Source organism: Budorcas taxicolor, chromosome 8 (assembly GCF_023091745.1).
Source record: "Budorcas taxicolor isolate Tak-1 chromosome 8, Takin1.1, whole genome shotgun sequence".
NCBI lineage: Eukaryota > Metazoa > Chordata > Mammalia > Artiodactyla > Bovidae > Budorcas > Budorcas taxicolor.
In genome coordinates, this window is record NC_068917.1 from 73,142,399 (window position 1) to 73,161,729 (window position 19,331).

The 19,331-nt window shown below is 49.7% G+C and overlaps 1 protein-coding gene across 2 annotated transcripts; it reads left to right on the forward strand.

The window, feature by feature from the left end:
* Nucleotides 1–633: 633 nt before the first annotated feature.
* Nucleotides 634–12,724, forward strand: CHMP7 (charged multivesicular body protein 7). 2 transcript variants are annotated; one of them, XM_052644622.1, is made up of 10 exons: nucleotides 634–991; nucleotides 2,897–3,068; nucleotides 8,703–8,888; nucleotides 9,026–9,159; nucleotides 10,310–10,358; nucleotides 10,601–10,720; nucleotides 11,006–11,104; nucleotides 11,334–11,394; nucleotides 12,155–12,334; nucleotides 12,548–12,724. In XM_052644622.1, the coding sequence occupies exons 1-10, from the start codon at nucleotides 693–695 to the stop codon at nucleotides 12,598–12,600; spliced, it is 1,353 nt and encodes a 450-aa protein (XP_052500582.1). In that variant the 5' UTR covers nucleotides 634–692; the 3' UTR covers nucleotides 12,601–12,724. The 2 variants fall into 2 exon arrangements, with proteins under 2 accessions (XP_052500582.1, XP_052500583.1); XM_052644623.1 differs by having other exon boundaries at nucleotides 634–821.
* Nucleotides 12,725–19,331: the final 6,607 nt, after the last annotated feature.

Genomic DNA, 19,331 nt, shown 5'->3' on the forward strand with positions numbered 1-19,331 from the left:
AGATTAGAATTGGGCTCGATCTTAAGGGATCTGTTGGATACTGATTCTGAGAAGTAAACAGAAGGGTCACTCCAGGGTAGAAGGTGGGGAGCAAGAAAAGTAGAAGCGTGTGTATTCCTGAAAATCGGTGTATACATTGTCACAGAGATTGAGTGACAGTTTTGTTCATCCGTTGACATTACTGTAAACGAAGGCTAACTTGGAAGTTTAAATGTCCGAAGTAAGACCGCCGGGTCAAGCAGCGATGAACGGTAATCCACGCGGCGATCCTGGTGCCTCTGAGGCCCCTTAGCGACACTCTCGAGTCCTAGTACCTGAAACCACCACAACTTTGAGGCATAATCATTCGCCTCTCTACAACGCTCGGCCAAACTCTATGATTCTCGAGGGGGCGCGACGCTCACCTATCCGCCGCGCACGCGCGACGTCCTCCTTTGCGCACAAAGGCTGCGGGAGGAGGGGTCGGCGCAAGCGCTCTGAGCTTCTTAGAAAATAGGGTTATTATCTCGCCTCTTGGCGCAGGCCGGGTATAGAGACGCATGCGCCGTGAGGACGTGAGAGACTTATTTCACGCGGTGGTGACGTAATGACAGAGGAGGAGGTGGCCCCGGAACGGAAGCCGGGAGGGAACCAGGGCGGAAGGGGACTAGGGCCAGGCTTGTGTTCGGTTCCTTGGCGGGGCTGGGGTTCCGATGTGGTCCCCGGAACGGGAGGCCGAGGCCCCGGCCGGGGGAGACCCGGCGGGCCTACTGCCCCCGGAGTGGGAGGAGGATGAGGAGCGCATGTCCTTCCTGTTCTCAGCCTTCAAAAGGAGTCGCGAGGTGAACAGCACCGACTGGGACAGCAAGATGGGCTTCTGGGCGCCGTTGGTGCTGAGCCACAGCCGCCGCCAGGGGGTGGTGCGCCTGCGTCTGCGGGACTTGCAGGAGGCCTTTCAACGCAAGGGCAGCGTCCCGTTGGGGCTGGCCACCGTGCTGCAGGACCTGCTGCGGTGAGGGCGGGCCCGGCCGGGGGGCGGGGCGGCTCCCCGCGGGCAGCGACCCAGGCAGTTCTCCCGGGCGCACCGCGCCCAGTCCCGGGTCTGGCTTCCAGGAGCCGTCTGTGTTTGCTCAGTGGGCTAAGGAGGCCAGGTTAAGGGTGTTTGGAAGGAATGGGAGGTGGGGTATGGAGGAAATTGAGGAGCCAGGATAGCCTGATTAGATGGGATCCAGACGGTAAGAGGAGAAGCCAGCCTGGCGGAGGTGACAGTGATCTGGACTGGAATCCCGTTATGTAGGGGCTTCGAAATGTGAATAACCCCACAACAGGAGGTCTGCGAGACAGGATTTATTGAACTAAGGAAGGGCGGAGTTAAGAAGAAAGTAGTGGTGGGGGAGAGGTGTGTAGGGACCTTGCCAACAGCCCCCGGCACAGGTATTGTGTCTGGCCTGTCTTGGCTTGTCCTTGGCGCAGGCTGTTTAGAGCGGAGGACATGACTGAGTATCTTGGTGATCCGAGAAGGTCCTGTAGGTGCTACCTGTGCGACAGGTGCAGGGTTTTTCTAGGTTCCTGAGGCGGGTAGCATGAACATCTAACAGATATACCGCACTTTGCTGTGTGCAGGTATTTTGCCTACATCATTTCATCTGGCTCCTTCAGCAGTCCTGCGGTGACGGAATTATCCTCTCAGACAGAAGCTGAGTCTGAGAGAGGTGCAGCAACTTACTGGGGGTTACACAGATGGTTAGAGGTTATGGCAGGGCTGGACCCGGGGTCTTCTGAGTCTCGAGCGTTTGCACTCAGGTTGTATATGTCATATACTGAGCGGCTTCTCTAGCACAGTGACTTCGTCGGGGTCGGAGACTGACGAAGGTCAACTTTGATATGTTGCTTTTAGCTCAACCCTCTTCCAAATTAAGAGATCTTCCTTCCTCCCAGCCCCCTTCCCTTGACTGACATTGATGGGGCAAGCCGTTTCTGGAACTTCTCCCACATGGGGCACAGGGTAGACAGTAGCTGAAAAAGTCAGTGAGGGGCAGGAAGAATCTGAGCTTCCTTATTACAACAGGACCGTCCTCTCCCACTTCCTACCCAGAGACCTGTAGTACCTCTTTTTCTCCTCTCCTGACTGCTGGCACCCCACTGAGGCCTCCTGATGTTTGACAGGGTCTGGGACCTGAAGAATTTCTGAGGGAGACATTTTTCCATAGAAGCAGCATAGCAGAGTAGTTAACAGCTTTGATTGAGGGCCAGATGGCCTGGGTGCAAATCCTGGCTCTGCCATATGCTAAATTATGTGACCGAGGGAAAAATATGTACCTCTCCCATAAGCCTCCGTTTGATCAGTTATAAAACATGATTGTACTTATATTTATTTTGTGTATTTGAAGAGATACTCCTTAGCACCCATTAGCACAGTGACTGGCTCATGGGAAGCATTCAGTAAAACTAGTTGCTTATTACTAGGACTCTGAAATGCTTGTGCCTTATCTACACCCAAGCTTAGGACTAGCAGAAAACCCTTTCTCTGAACTTCTTTGTCTTCATCCTCATGTCTTGCCCTTGACACTAATCCGTTATTGTTTTGAGCTCTATTTGTCAAGGGAAGTCTCAACACAGGCCCTGTGGCCTCCTGTGTCTCTCTCTGGAGCCTTATCAGAGAGCTTGCATTTTGGAGCCAAATTATAGTTTAGCTTTGGCCTCTGTTGTCTTCTCAGTCCCTCAGTTTTCTCTTGCCAAAAATTGTTGTGAGGCTTGGAGCTGGAGCGTAAACAGCACTGCTTACAGTAGCTGACATGAAGGTGCCTGGTAAATGGTGCTTATGAAGGTGACGATCACATTCCTCTTTGGGCTAAGGAGGGAGGTGGGGCCATTGCAGTAAAGCCTGCCACCTGCCCTTTTCTTTCTTCACCGGCAGTCGAGGGGAGCTGCAGCGGGAGTCTGACTTCATGGCCAGTGTAGACAGCAGCTGGATCTCCTGGGGGGTCGGAGTCTTCCTGCTGAAGCCCCTCAAGTGGACTCTTTCCAACATGCTAGGGGATCATAAGGTTCCTGCCGAGGAGGTGCTCGTGGCTGTGGAGCTTCTTAAGGTGGGTGCTCAGGAGTGAGAGGTCTGGGTGTCATCTGGGGTGATGACAGGGCCCTCCACGTTTCTTGGGTGGCTTGGGTGAAACATTAGAAAAAGAACCGATCTTTCTTATGGGTTGACAGAGCTGATAACTGAGTTTATCTGACCTTCCTTTTGCTATACTTTGTAGCAATGAGTTGTTGGTTGGACTTGTACATTTCCAGGGTGAACCTCTATCTAGAAATTATCAGTTACACACAGTTGAGTAATTTCTATATTTGTAGGGATTAATGATAAACTAAAGTTTAGAAAACTTGCTTGCCATTTCTTCTTTCAGCTTTGCCCTCCCCTAAATCAGTAAACTGGGCTTCCTTGGTGGCTCGGTGGTAAAGAACCTGCCTGCCAGTGCAGGAGATGCAGGTTCGATACCTGGATGAGGAAGATCCCCTGGAGAAGGAGGTGGCAAACCACTCCAGTATTCTTGCCTGGGAAATCCCATGGACAGAGGAGCCTGGGTCAAAAAAGTCCATGGGTCCCTACAGTCCATGGGTTGAAAAAGAGTTGGGCACAACTGAGTGACTAAACCGCAACAACAAATAAGCAAGCTAGGCTCGGATGTCCTTCTTTCTCCCTTGCTTACCACTGTCAAAGAAACCACCAGGCTCTTTTCCTTTCATGCTCTTCTGGCCATTCAGCTTCCTCCCGGCCTGCCTTCTGTCCAAAGCCCAGAGCATGCCACTGATGCTTGACTTCTTCTTTTATCTACACCCTTGGCTCCTCTGCAGCTCTCAGGCCACACCAGAGAGACACCAGCAAATCAACCACCTTAGATCAGCCCCATGGTCCTTCATTTCTGCCAGAAAAAATTGCTCTGTCACCAGGAGTGGGGACCCTTCCAAAGTCCCAGCTTTAGGAGGGCCCTCGGAGCCACTCTGCTGCCTAGTGTTCCTGTCCCACCACCCCCCACCCCCCATCCCCCCCACACACATGCGCTTCATGTTCTCTGCAGATACTGCTCTGAGAACGTAGAAAGAATCCCCTTAGTCACACTTCAACTTTCTGCCTTACCGCTTCCAATTTGACCTCCTCTCAGCCTTGCTTCCTCCCCAAGCTCAGAGGATGAAGTGTCCTTCCTCTGACCCCTATGTGCTCTCAAGTCTGTCCCAGCCCTTAGTGGCATCAGTGACCCTTGCAATCTGTATATTCCTTCTGCTCTTTCATGCTCTCCTTCAGCCTGTAAACCCACCCGTTTTCCCATCTCAGGATGACTCCTTGTGGGACCTGAGACCCTGACTAGTCACTGCTGTGTCTCCTTCTCAGGCAAGCTTTGCTGTCCCCACATCTTTACTTCCACACACACTTTTTTTTTTAAAGATTATTTGATTTTATTTTTGGCTGTGCTGGATCTTCGTGGCTGTGAGAGGGCTTTATCTCGTTGCAGCCAGCAGGGGCTATTCTCTAGTTCTGGTGCACGGGCTTACGTTGTGGTGGCTTCTCCTGCTGCTGAGCACAGGCTATAGGCAAATGGGCTCAGTAGTTGTGGCACATGGGCGTAGTTGTTCTATGGCATGTGAGATCTTCCTTGACCGGGGATGGAACCTGTGTCCCCTGCATTGCAAGGCAGATTCTTAACCACTGGACCCCCAGGGAAGCCCTCCACCTACTCTCTAACCCAGGGCAGACCTGCATCACCCCCCCCGCTCCACCTGACTGTGGTGGGCAAGGTTATAGTAACCTTAAGTATGTATGTGTGTGTGTGTGTGTGCGTTTATAAAGCTGACTGAACACAGTGTCTATAAAGTAGACCTGCAGACGGTGGCTATTTTTGAAACTCTAAAGCCCAACCTTCCCTGGTGGCTCAGTGGTGAAGAATCCACCTGCAGTGCAGTAGACCTGGGTTTGACCCCTGGGTTGAGAAGACCCCCTGGAGAAAAGAATGGCTACCCACTCCAGTATTCTTGCCTAGAGAATCCCAAGGACAGAGGAGCCTGGTGGATTGCAGTCCTTGGGGTTGCAAAGAGTCGGACACAACTGAGTGACTAACATTTGAATGGCATAATCACTTGAAGTCCAGCCTCAGAGCCCTGGAGGCTTCTACGCCAGGTCGCAACCTCCCCCCACCCAGCCCCCCACCATGAGAAGCTCCAGTTTCTCCTCACCCTGACAGACAGCCCTCCTCCCTGCCACCTCACCCTGGGGATCAAGGCTCCAAAACCTACCTGCTCTCCCTGTCCTCTGGGATTTTTGACTAAGCAGCATGCATTTTCTTCAGGAAATCACCTCTCCCCCTCTGCACTACCCTCCCTCAGCCTCCAGGGCTCGGCCAGGGACACACAGAAACTGCTTGGTGGCTTAAGTGGTTCTGGGCCAGCCCTTTCCCTCCTTGTGGTCTTTTCCCTCAGGTGTTCTCCAACCTCGAGCAACAGGGGGTCCATCCATTTATCCTCACAGTTGTAGTTTTGGACTCAGTGTTTTGAGAGCAAAGGCAGAGATGGGGGTAGATGGGAGTGGAATCACAGAAATCTAAGAACCAACAATTTTTGACAGCAGAGTAGTCTAATCCTCTTTAGGTAGAAAAATAAATCTGGCTCTTCAGAGGCATGAACTGTTAACTCTGTGTGGCTCAGACAGTAAAGCGTCTGCCTGCAATGCGGAAGACCTGGGTTTGATTCCTGGGTCGGGAAGATTCCCCTGGAGAAGGAAATGGCAATCCACTTCAGCACTCTTGCCTGGAAAATCCCATGGACGGAGGAGCCTGATAGGCTACAGTCCATGGGGTCGCAAAGAGTCAGACACAACTGAGCTTACATCACTACACAGAACACTTTGATGCTTAATCTCATTCAGTGACATCTGCTACCAAATATATGATGACTTCAGATACATGGTTTTCTCCTGGGAAGGAGACTTGTTTTCATGTATGAAAAATAAGGGTCTTATCTGGATATTTTTATAAAACAAAGAAAGCCTGTTTCTGAGGTTAACTGGCTTTCCCAAGTCTAAATGCAGAAAGCAGCCAGCAAGTGTTAATCTTATTTGAAAGAAATACAAAACAGTAAAAACTGCCCATAGAGATTGTGATTTGCAAAAGTTGTACAAAGAAAGTTGCCTTTCTTTTCATCCCATCTCCACCTCTTTGGGTACATTCCCTTCCCAGTTCTGTTTGCAGAAGCACACATCCCTTCTTATTGACCTTATTATGTTACTTTCCGTTTTATCTTCTTGTTGGCGTTTAGCACTTCCTGAAATTCTTATTTACTTGTATTTTATCTTTCTCCCCCACCAGAAGGGAGAAGTTTCATGGGGCCTGGGAACGGTGCCTGGTACATAGTAGAGAGTCAGGAAATATTGGTTAACACAGTAAGTGAATATACACATACACAATTTGTTGTTGTTCAGTCACTCCGTCATGTTTGACTCTTGGCGACCCCATGGACTGTAGCCCACCACCTGGTAGGCCTCCATCCGTGGGATTCTCTAGGCAAAAATACTGGAGTGGGTAGCCATTTCCAGGGGATCTTACCAACCCAGGGATGGAACCTGTGTCTTCCGCATTGGCAGGTGGATTCTTCACCACTGAGCCACCAGGGAAGCCCATATACATACATATGTATGTACATTTTTATCTAGAAATGTTACCTTATTTTACCTATTGGTCTACAACCAGCCTTTTTTTTTCCCCACCTTAATATATCATGAACACCCTTCTAGGTCCTTCCTACGTGATACAGATCTACTCCATTCTTTTGGATGGCTGCATAATAATCTATGGACTCGCCACAATTTATCCAATAGTTACCACACAAATGGATATTTAAGTCATTCCAATTTCTCTCTGTTACAAAGAAATACTTCTTTGACAGCCTTGTGCCTACATGTATACTCTTCACTTTTATTTTCTAGAAATGTATATGTACATTTTAAGTTTTAACAGAAATTACCAAATTACTTTTCAGAAGTTTGTACTAATTTACGCTTTCATGAAGATTACATTAAAGTACCCAGTCTCCTCACATCCTCGCCAGCACTGGATAACATAAGTCTTTTAAATTTTGTCAGTTTGATGAATAAAAATACTTCCTTTTTGGAATTTGAGCATCTTTCACCTATCCACTGGCCATTTACATATTCTCTTCTGTGAATTGCCTTTTTATAGCCTTTGCCTGTTTTTATTTTGGATTCTTTGTCTTTTATATTATTGGTGGGAGTTTTCTGTTTATTAAGGATGTGTGTGTGTGTGTGCATGCGTGTGTGGGCTTAGTCACTCAGTCATGTCTGACTCTTTGCCACCCCACAGACTGTAGTCTGCATAGGAGACTCAGGTTCAATCCCTAGGTTGGGAAGATGCCCTGCAAGAGGGCATGGCAACTCACTCCAGTATTCTTGCCTAGAGAATACCATGGACAGAGGAGCCTGGCTGGCTACAGTCCATGGGGTCTCAAAGAACTGGACATGACAGAAAAACTACACTTTCATATATGTATATATGTAAAAGATATATTTAGTATTAAGAGTTTAATATTGTCTTTCAATTTCTTGGTTTCATTTTTACTTATGATGTCTTCTACATGTAAAAGTTTTTATATTTCTATAGATTTTTCAAATTTTCCTTTTTGGCTACTGAATTTCTGCTCTTACTTAGAAAGGCGTAACTTTTCTGCTCTTGCTTAGAAAGACATAACCCTCTACTTCAAAGGTTAATAAGATTTTTCTTTTAAGCATTTTCTTCAAATATTTTATGCTTTCATTTTCTCAATTTAAATGGTAATAATGTAGTAGGTATTTTTGTATATGTGGTGAAGAAGACTCAGACTTCATGCTGCTGCTTGTGACTATTCCTCTTCCTGAGATGACCTTCCCACCAACATCCCACATAATGACTTACCTATGGGATTCTGCTCAACACCTATTATTTTCTGAGCAATTGCTGAACTCCTGGGTAGTCCTTCTCTGTATTTTCATAGCATCCTGTGCATACTTCAGTACATATTTCTTATTTGCAGAAGACTGAAAGAGTAATTTCCACGAAGGAGGAAGACAGTGGCATTGTTTCTGGGAACCTGTGTTTCTTAGACTTCTCATCTAAGTCTAAAGATTCCTAAATTCTCATGAAAATTCCATCCCAATACTTCCCTCTTGGGGCTCTTTCTAGACTCAGTACTGTTCCAGTTTGCAGGATTCCCATTTGGCATAAAAGTGGAGAGACCGGGACTGGCCGGGAGTTTATAGACATCATCTCCATCCACCTTCTCCAGCTTGCCAAGGACCAGTGAGAGCGACTGGTTCAGAATCACACAGGCTGGCTTGACCACCAGCCTCGGCTCTCCATCTGTGGCCATGCTACCACACCACAGTGCTTCATTCTCCCCTTGGGGGCCCATAGGCAAGAGAGACGCAGGAACATGGAGTCCCAAATGGAAGGGCAAGCCAAGTTGGCTCCCAACATACCATGTGCCTTATTTCACTCATGCTCACCAGACATTCCTCCAGGGTTTAAAAAAAAACATAAATCCTTTTTCCTTTCCAAAGCTGAGGACAGGTTGGGTGCTCCCCTCCTCTTACCTTGTGTGATCGTGGACCTGAAACACGGCTCAGGGCTCTCAGGTTTCTGGGGGCAGCGATCCCTCCCCGCAAGCACTTTGCACTTCCCCTGCAGGAGAAGGCTGAGGAGGTGTACCGTCTGTATCAGAACTCCCCGCTCTCCTCGCACCCCGTGGTGGCCCTGTCAGAGCTCAGCACCCTGTGTGCAGGCTCCTGTCCGGACGAGAGGACCTTCTACCTGGTGTTGCTGCAGCTACAGAAAGAGAAGCGGGTCACCGTCCTGGAGCAGAATGGGGAGAAGGTACAGGAACGCGTTCCTTCTCCCCTCACTCCCCGAGACCTTGTCCACTGTGTGCTGACATAGCCGCCAGCACCCCTGCCCAGGGGTTTCTCAGCATTCAGGGTCAGAGCAGCAGTAATTTGTCCCTGTCCGTTCAGATCGTGAAGTTTGCCCGAGGCCCCCACGCCAAGGTCTCTCCTGTCAACGACGTGGATGTCGGGGTCTACCAGCTGATGCAGAGTGAACAGCTGCTGTCCCGCAAGGTGGAGTCCTTGTCGCAAGAAGCCGAGAGGTAACTACCCCTGAGCTGAGTGCCCCAGACCCCACCCTGGCCGGCCCTCAGAGCCGGCAAAGCACTGGCAACCGTGGGCTCTGTAAAAAGAAGAATTAAGGTTATATTTTGCTGATTAGGAAAGTACTAACTGCTCAGTGCAACAGTCACAGAAAGCACCAATTATCACAAAGGAAAACAAAATGAATTCTTCCCCCTGTGGGTGCAGCTGTTAGCACTGTGTTTATGTTCTTCCAAGCCATCATCCATTTAACCAGTGTTTACTGAGCCAGGCCTTATCTTGGGGATGTGTTGAGTTGGCCAAAGAGTTCTTTCAGGTTTTTTGGTAAGATCTTACAGAAAAACCTGAATGAACTCTTAGCCAGCCCAATAGTAGTGAATGCGCCAGGTATATACAGCCTTCTGGGGGTCTTGGTAAGGGACCCCTGCCCTTCCCCTCGGATGACCAGGCAAGACATCCCTGCTGAAGACATGTAAGCACTTCCCCTAAAGGTAGGCTGTATAGACGTGGAATCAGAATGTGCTTGTTCACACCCTCTTACAGCGGGAGAATCCCCACCTTGTGGGAACGCCAAGGTCATTGGAGGTGTTAGGAAGTCATTCCCTGCCTGCTGGCTTTCCAGGTGGTGCTAGTGGTAAAGAGTCTACCTACCAGTGCAGGAGACATAAGAGACTAGGGTTCGATCCCTGGGTCGGGAAGATCCCCTGAAGGGGAACATGTCAGCCCCCTCCAGTGTTCTTGCCTGGGAAAATCCCATGGACAGAAGAGCCTGGCAGGCTATAGTCTGTGCGGTCACAAAGAGTCGGACACGACTGAAGCAACTTAGCACACCCTACATGCCAGCTCCCAGGATGGCAGTCTGTCTTTAAGGCACCTTGTCGATCTGTTTTCCCTCTCTATGAATTGAAATAACTTTTCCTTGGTCGTTTACCTTCCCCACATGCAGACCTCCCCTCCCAGCTCATATTTCAACCTGCTGCAGGGGTTTGGCCATGGGCGGTTGGGCATCGTTTTTCTGGCCCTTGGGTGAAATGAATTTGCTTTTCAGATTTGAAAAGTACCTTCACCAAAAGTGCTACTTGTGGGGACACTTGAGGACCCTGCCATCCCCCTCCTATGGCCTCATCATTTTTAGCTGTCCCTTTGTAGGTATAAAGAAGAAGCCCGCCGGGCATGCCGAGCAGGGAAGAAGCAGCTGGTGAGTTTTGTCTCCCCACTCCCCACCCCCAGCTGTGTCCTGGTGCCCTAGGATGGCAGTGAGAGGAGCCCAGTTCAGAAAGCAGCCTTCTCAAGGCTAGCAGAACGTCTGTGGGTGGCCCAGGCATCATGATGACTTGCTTTACAAACCCGGGGTGGGTCTTACCTTCTGGGAAGGGCTCTCTTCCTTGGGCCCTTTGGCCTACCTGGTTTGTCCTTAACCATGTCTCCATGCCCCACTAGGCCCTGAGGTCTCTTAAGGCCAAGCAGCGGACAGAGAAGCGCATCGAGGCCCTGCATGCCAAGCTGGACACAGTTCAAGGCATCCTGGACCGGATCTATGCCTCGCAGACAGATCAAATGGTAGCCACCACCCCTCTGCCCCAGTGTTTGGCCAGTTCTATGCGGTGTCCGCCCCTTCTCCCTTCCACTGAGGCTTTGCTCTCTGGAGAAGGCTGGGGTTCTTTCAGGATATGGTTGGGACTGCCTTTGCCCCTTCTGTTGGGAAGTTTTGGGCTCAGTTGACATGGGGTGAATTGTGCATGGGTAAGGGGAAAAAAACCCAAAGCTGTCTTCTGGAGACAGAACAATGTAGTCTGTATTTTGCCCAGTGTTCTTCATCTGCACTGACCGCTGCTTTCTCTTTAGGTTTTCAATGCCTATCAGGCCGGGGTGGGAGCGCTGAAACTCTCCATGAAGGATGTCACAGTGGAGAAGGCGGAGAGCCTTGTGGATCAGATCCAGGAGGTATGGGGGCTGGGCAGGGCATGTACCTACACCGGACTGTTCTGAGGACAGAAGTGACTTTGTTGTATTGATACTTCTTTCCCCAACTGCTGACCTTGTGAACTTGAGGAAGCTTCCCCCAATTCTCAGATGGGGCAGCACTACTTTGTAACCCTGAACATTGAAACCCAAAGACTGAGATCTCCAGAGATGCATTCAGAGTTCACGGTCTGGCGCTTTTCTCTTGCAGCTGTGTGACACCCAGGACGAAGTTTCTCAGACACTGGCTGGCGGGGTAACCAATGGCCTAGGTGAGTTGACAAGATGATTTTGTCGTCTTTCGTTTCTAAGCAGACTTCGCCTCTCTGTGCAGGGATAGGTCTGGCCAGGATCAGTTCTCCTAATGCAGGCAGGGCTCTCCCCCATCTCCAGGGCTTCTCTGCAGGAGTAATGGGAAGGAATTGGCCTTTCCTCCTTGAAAGGCTGTTGACCCGCCCTTCAGCACTCCTGGGCCCCTTACTCCCTGGGCATCTTCCTAGGGCAAGGAGAAGCAGGGTCAGTTCCTTGGTGTAAACAAAATAAACCTCCTCAATGACTTAGCTCTGTGTGTGGACAAAGAGTATCTGCTCGAAGGTGCCCTTTGCCTCCCAACTCACATGATTGATTTATTGATTGATTGGCTGTGCTGAGTCTTTGTTGCTGCACATGGGCTTTCTCTAGTTGCAGTAAGCGAGGGCTGCTCTCTAGTTGCGGGGTTCAGGCTTCTCTTTTCATGGAGCACAGGCTCTCTACAGTGCAGGCTCAGTAGCTGTGGCACATGGGCTTAGTTGCCCCACGGCCTGTGGGATCTTCCTAGACCAGGGATTGAACCTGTGTTCCCTACATTGGCAGGCAGACTCTTAACCACTTGACCACCAGGGAAGCCCATCACACAGCTTTTTTAAATAATCCTTCAAGAAGACCTGGGTATCTTTTGTAAAGCTGAGCTGGGTTTGCTGTCCACAGTCCTTGATCATTAATGCATTTCCTCCCTGGACTTCCATGTGTCCTTATGTCGTCTCTTCTCGCCAGACTTTGACAGTGAGGAGCTGGAGAAGGAGTTGGACATCCTGCTTCAGGACACCACCAAAGAACCTTCGGATCTGCCCGACAACCCCCAGGAGACGTTTTATATCAACAGTGTGCCTAACACTAGGATCTCAGATGCCGAACTTGAAGCTGAACTTGAGAAACTGTCCTTATCAGAGGGAGGTAGGGAGCTGTGTTCCCAGGGTGGCTGGTGGGCTTGTGACCCTTTGGCTCACGGTTAATGGGTCCCAACACGCTTGCTCCCTCTGCCAGGGTACCATATGGGGGAAGGGAGTCCTGGGCTCCTTATTTATATTAAGACTCAGTCCCTTAAACACTGGGGTGCTTTCATCTCAGAGATCTGCCGTAGAGTTCAGCCATTTCGTCTCCCTGCAGGTTTGGTCCCAAGCAGAAAATCTCCAAAAAGACAATTGGAACCAACTCTCTAAAGCCATTGTAGGACCCTCAAGTGAAGGACCCTCACGTCAGAGAGAGACCAGGCTTGCGTGTATGTGTGTGTGTGTACATAGTTATTTAAACGAGAAACTCGAAATGTGTTGGGAAGAGGAGGAAGGACAAGCGCTCCTACATCTGGATGTCGCCACTTACCACAGGACACTTAGAGTTTCTGGAAGCGTGCGCCCAAGGCGTGCTGCCAGCCGGGGTCATGGCCCTGCCTGCTCATCTTTCTAGTGCCACAGTTTATACGGTTCTGTGTGTGCCCTGTCGTCTCTCATAGCCTGCAGTCCTGCCACGGGCTCAGTTAGGTTTGTCTTCCCCCACCAGCCTCATTCTGGCCAGCGAAGGCGAAAGAGTTTGTGCAGGTTTGCCAAATCAGAGTCTGTCCTCATGGCCCCTCCCCGCACCCCACGTGTTTAGAGGAGTTTATTCTGTCTGTTGGTCTGGTACACAGCTCCCAGCCCCTCTCTGTTCCCTCTGGTAATGAGAAGGAGGAGACTCAAACAGCTGCCACTTTAGGGAGAAACGCACAGTGTAAAACAAGGGGGGAAACGCCAGTTCCTTCCCATTGCTCCTGTGGAGAAGCCCGGGAGAGAGAGGAGTGGGGAAGAGCCCTGCCTGCACTAGGGCTCCCTGGGGTCCATTGTCAGATTCTCCAGGTGTTCAGAAAGAGAGGTCACCCCCAAGTGGTTCAGAGTCGTGATAGTTGGAGAGGGGTCTCGTGGGGTTGATGGACACAGCTGCCTCTTCCATGTTATGCAAAAGAACATCTGTTGACTGGAGAAAGGGTTACTCTGGGTCTTTTGAACTTGACAGAAGCCCAGGTGACTACAGGGCCCCAGGAATCCGAACCCCATCTGCTTTCTTAAAAAAGGTATCTTTGCCTTGCCCCCATGGTGAATAACTTAAATATAACTTTAACACAAATCAGAAGAATCCACACAACAGCACACCTCCCCTTCGTGAGCCTGGCAGAAAAACACAGGTTCTTTTGTTTGAATTTCAAAAGCATCTTATGTTGTGGCCCAACGCTCAGGGCAGGGCATCTGAGCCAGGATGTGCAATAGAAGCAGAAGACGCTGGCCTTGGCCACGTCAGCTGTGTGCTTCCCCGGTCCTGCTCTGCACCCAGCCCCGCCTCCTGGAGGCCCATCTTCCTACTTCCTTTGACGAGTAGGGGAGGATGGTGGGGGGACAGGCAGGAGAGGGTCTGAGTTTGCTGGCAGCAGGGAGAAGAAAAAACACCAGCCACACTGCTGCCCTGCCACAGTCCCAGACGCCTGCCTGGCCCCTGGCCCTGCCCCTCCCGCTGGGGGTGGCGGAGAGTGAGGGGAGGCATCTGCTCCAGGCCAGGAGCACGATCACTGTTCCACAAATTTCTCTCCCACTCGGCCTTGGGAAACTGATATGTTGGGGGTAAAAAGAAACAATCACTATTTTTTCTTTTTTTATCTGGTAAATAATTAAAAGAAAAAGCCCGAGCGCTTCGTTTTCCTCTGTCTTTCATTTTTTTCTCCTTTGAACTGTTTATTTTGTATTGGGGTATATGGGCTTCCTTGGTGGCTCAGTTGGTGAAAAGTCTGCCTACAATGTAGGAGACCCAGGTTTGGATCCCTGGGTGGGAAGTTCTCCTGGAGAAGGGAATGGCTACCCATTCCAGTATTCTTGACTGGAGAATCCCATGGACACAGGAGCCTGGCAGCCTACAGTCCTTTGGGGCACAAGAGTTAGACCCAGCTTAGCAACTCAAACCACCACCACCATACCCGATTAACAATGTGATAGTTTCAGCTGAACAGCAAAGGGACTCAGCCTTAGATGTACATCCATTCTCCCCCAAACTCCCCTCCAATCCAGGCTGCCACACAACATTTGGCAGCATTCCATGTGCTATACCAGAAAAGGCAATGGCACCCCACTCCAGTACTCTTGCCTGGAAAATCCAATGGATGGAGGAGCTTGGTGGGCTGCAGTCCATGGGGTTGTGAAGAGTCGGACATGACTAAACGACTGCACTTTCACTTTTCACTTTCATGCATTGGAGAAGGAAATGGCAACCCACTCCAGTGTTCTTGCCTGGAGAATCCCAGGGACGGTGGAGCCTGGTGGGCTGCCATCTATGGGGTCGCACGGAGTTGGACGCAACTGAAGCAACTTAGCAGCAGTAGCAGCAGCAGCATGTGCTATACAGAAGGTAGGTCCTTGGTTATCCACTTTAAATATAGCAGTACATACCTGTCCATCCCAAACTCCCTAGCTATCCCTTCCACCCCTCTTTCCCCCCGCCCCCCCTACCCCGGCAACCATAAGTTCAAGATGTCTGTTCTTTAGGTTGTCGAAGCGCCCTGTTCCTGCTCCCCGATCCTCCTCTGCAGCGTACACACACTGGCGCCACAGGAGAAGGCTGGCTGGCTCCCAAGCAGGTGTCCTGAGTTGCTGTGAAAGTGGTCAGCCTACCCTATTGCTCTCTCAGGCTGACACTGTTATTCAATGACCTCCTTTATTTAAGAGTGTGCCATCATTTTCCTTACTCTCTTCCCAGCTCTCTTTCCTCTGCCTGTATGACCATATTTTAGCCTGGCACCAGTATTTATTCAGCACATGTTACACCTGTGGGGTTTGTCATCCTTGAGGGGAGACAGGCTTTGAACCTGAGAGCAGAGCTAGAACAGACTGGAAGTTCTGCCGCAGCACTAGGTACGTCAGCAGGTGAACCAAACAGGGAAAGGAGTCACGAGGAGCCTGGAGCAGAGACAGTTGGAACCGAATAGAGTGAAGATCCTGGGTGGAGAAGATCCCCAGGAGGAGGAGAATGGCAACCCACTCCAGTATTCTTGTCTGAAAAATCTGGGACAGGAGCCTGGCGGGCTACAGTCCACGGGGCCAGAGTGGGACACAACCGATAGACTGAACACAGAGTGAAGGTGGGCCAAGTTCTCTGGCGTGGAGCTGAGGAGGGAACCCACTCCACCTCCCAAAGCAGTCAAGTGCCCAGACTATGAGCCTCTTATCTGTTCTGTAACTTTCTCCTGCTGACCTGAGCTGCTAAGGAGTCCTGGTTTCAGTGTTTCAGCCTGGTTCTTCACTATGGGACAGGAAATTAAAAGAAGAGGTTTGAGTCTAGGCTGGATCAGACTGAAGACAGGAAGCCACCTGCTGGTGGGGACTGCATTTTCAGCATGGGATCCCCATGGGGGGCCTGGGTCTGGCCTCAGGAGTCTCCTCTTGGAGCTGACTCAGTTTACTAAGGGAATTGGTGAGTTTTCCTCTGTGTGGAGAGAAATCACATCCATGGAGCTGAATCAGGTTCAGACACTGCCCTGTGGGGTCCAGACACACAGCATGGACTTAAGGGCTCAGGGAGGCTTCATTTAAAGAGGCTACAGCCCTGTTCTCATTTCCCTTGAATACTTCCTTGGGTTTTTAGAATCTTGTCAAGTAATCTATAAGTTTTAGAATACCATCTATCCCTGATTCCACTGAGATCACATTGAGAAAATGTAACGAATCAGGTGGGGACTGGTCCTGACTGGGTATCAGGAAATCTGTTTTCAGTTCTCACCTTGTTTGTGAGCGCTCAGTCGCTCAGTCATGTCTGACTCTTTTGTGACCCCATGGACTGTAGCCCGCCAGGCACCTCTGTCCATGGGATTCCCCCCCCAGGCAAGAATACTGGAGTGGGTTGTCATTTCCACCTTAGCCACTAACTAGTAGCTTTGGAAACCGGCCTCTCCCTTCTTAGCTGTAAAGAGGAGCAGACAAGGTGACTCTGGAAATTCTGATTCTCCTAAGGTCCCTCTGGGTGGCCTGCTTCTCCCTTCTCTTGAATCCTTGCTGTCTTGTGACAAGAATTGGGGAAGTGCCACAGAAATACCTGCAAAATTGGCTGGGGAGTCCCTAGCCCCTGCCAGCTGGGGACATTGATGTGTTTGAGGGTGTTGGGTGAGGATGTGTTGCTGGGAGCAAAGGTCGGGGGGGGCAGCCTCAGAACCTTCTGGGCCTCCCAGAAAGCAGCTCTTGGCCAGAGGCCTGTGGCTGGGTGGGCTCTGAGGTTGGTCATGCAGTCGTGGGAGGGCCCAGGAAGAGTGAAGCTTATGTGATAATAACTGTTGCTTGAAGGGTGGAGAGAGCATCCAAGGTTGAGCAGACCCCCAGAAAGAGATCAGGATGTTCTGGTTCAATCTGCTGGAAAGTCATCAAGGCCATCGGAAAAGAGCCATTTAGAAGGATGTGGCCACTGGCAGAGCTGCTGATGCAAAAGGAATCCAAACACAACTTGGCCTTGGGGTTGATGGGGGAGTTTGGCAACCCTCTTTTCTTTTGAAGTATTTTACTGTTTTCTCTACCACTGTCTCATTTTGACTCAAGTTGCAACTACTCTTTGGGAGAAATGGGGTTCCTTTTATCCTCCTACATGGAAAAAATAGGTACCCAATACCCAAGGATGAGAGTCTGAAGGAGCCTTAACAATTGGAGGCAAAACCATGTTTTCATAGCCAAGGACACGGAAGCTTAGGCGACTGGCCCAAAGCATAGAGTTCACAGGGGAATTCAGGGCTGCTAACTTCCAGGCTATTCTCTGTGTTACATAGGCTCTTCCTAAGGCCAACTGTCCAAACCACATCACTCCAAGATTGGTGTTGGTTACCTGGGTGGTTGGTGGTCAGTTGTGTCCGTGCTTTGAGCTGGCAGAGCAGCTTCCTCTGGCTGTCAGCGCTGTGATTACACAGATTTCTGTGGGTAGAAAACCGCCTCCTAACTGGCTGACCAGTTTCCAATTTTGAGGAAAACCAAGGACAGTCTTCACATGGTTCCTTTGCTGATAGTCACTACAACTTGAGTCTTTTTTATTTGTATTTTGTAGCAGGCACATCAACGGTGTAGAAAATTTGCAGCTCTGGGCTGCACACCAGTTCCTGAAGGAGCCAGACTCAGGGCCCTCATTAGATAACCAGTGGGTGATTAGATGACACCAACCATTCCCCCAAGGGACCCCCAAAGCATGTCGTGAATTCCTGTTGCTTACTGTTTAGTCACTAAGTCGTATCCAACTCTTTTGTGACCCGATGGTCTGTAGCCCGCCAGGCTCCTCTGTCCATGGGATTTTCTAGGCAAGAACACTGGAGTGGGTTGCCATTTCCTCTTCCAAGTGATCTTCCCAAGCCAGATATGGAACCCGTGATTCCTACGACTCCTGCATTGGCAGGCAGATTCTTTACCACCTCATACTGCAGCATGAGCACACCTCAGCTAGCAGATTCCCATTGCTCTGCATGTGTGATGAATGTTGGCTGGCTTACTGGGTGATCACATGATAGGCTAGCCTGGAATAATAGAAACATATTTAGATTATACATGTTGGAAGAGAATTCAGGCATGCAAAATATCGTGCTGCAGTTCTAAACCCAGTAAAAATGGGTTTTAAATGAAAAATGGGTTTTAAAAAAGAACAAATCCAGGTTTTTGTGCCTGTGATATATGAACTAACACAGCAGTGGAGGAAAGAAGAAAATTTAATTTTATTTATTTATTGATGGCTGTGCTGGGTCTTCACTGCTGCATGCAGGTTTTCTCTAGCTGCAGCGATCGGGGGCTACTCTGTAGTTGCAGTGAGCGGGCTTCTCACTGTGTTGGTTCTCTTATTGCAGAGCACACGGTCTTAAGCAAAGTCTCTGTAGTTGTGGCGCATGAGCTTAGTTGCTCCATAGCATGTGGGATTTTCCAGGGCAAGGGATCGAACCTATGTCCCTGCATTGGCAGATTGATTCTTAACCACTGGACCACCCGGAGAGTCCAAGAAGAAAGTTTTAGACTGGGTCCCTGCTTTCCAGGAACTTAAAGTCAGAGGAAGTGTGTCTTAGTTTAGGCTGCTATAACAAACGCCACAGATTGAGTGACTAGGATCTTCCCGACCCAGGGATCGAACCTGGGTCTCCTGCATTGGAGTCAGACGCTTTAACCTCTCAGCTACCAGGGAAGCCCTTGAGTGACTACACACAGTAGCAATTCATTTCTTATAGTTCTGGAGTCTGGAAGTTGGATATCAGAGTACCAGCATGGTCTAGTTCTGGTGAGGGTCATCTCTCTTCTGGGTTGCAAATAGGCCCTTCTCACATCCATACATGGTAGAAAGAGGACAAGGGCAATCAATGTGTGGCATCTCCTTATAAAGGTGTTAATCTCATTCATGAGGGCTCCACACTTAGGGCCTGATTACAGCTCCCGAAAGCCTTACCTCCTAATGCCGTTACATTGGGGGTTAGGATTTCAACATATGAACTTTGGGGAGACACAAACGTTCAGCCTGTGGTAAAGGGTAATTCCAAGATATTAGCACAATGACAGATTAGTACAGCACTAGGCATCTGCAGGGCAGTGGATGGCTGGGTCAGCAAGAAAATCCCCAGTCTTGGACTCTGGCTCCTACTATAATGCAATCACAGTACTTTTTCTCTGTTCTAATCCCAACAAGGGCAAGAGTTGCGATTCTGATCACCCTACCAGATTTATGAAGTGCACATACATGACATGCTGTTTCTTGTAAATTGTAGTTTTTCTGCAAGTTTTCTATGAAGAATTCTCTTTGATTATAGGAGAGGATTGGAAAAGAAACTTCCAGAAACCAGAACCGAATTTGCTTTTGTTTACCAGGAGAACCAGAGCTTCTGGGAGTGGGGCCCTTTCTAGAATGGACCCAAATTTCAGCTGTCTTTACCAATTTC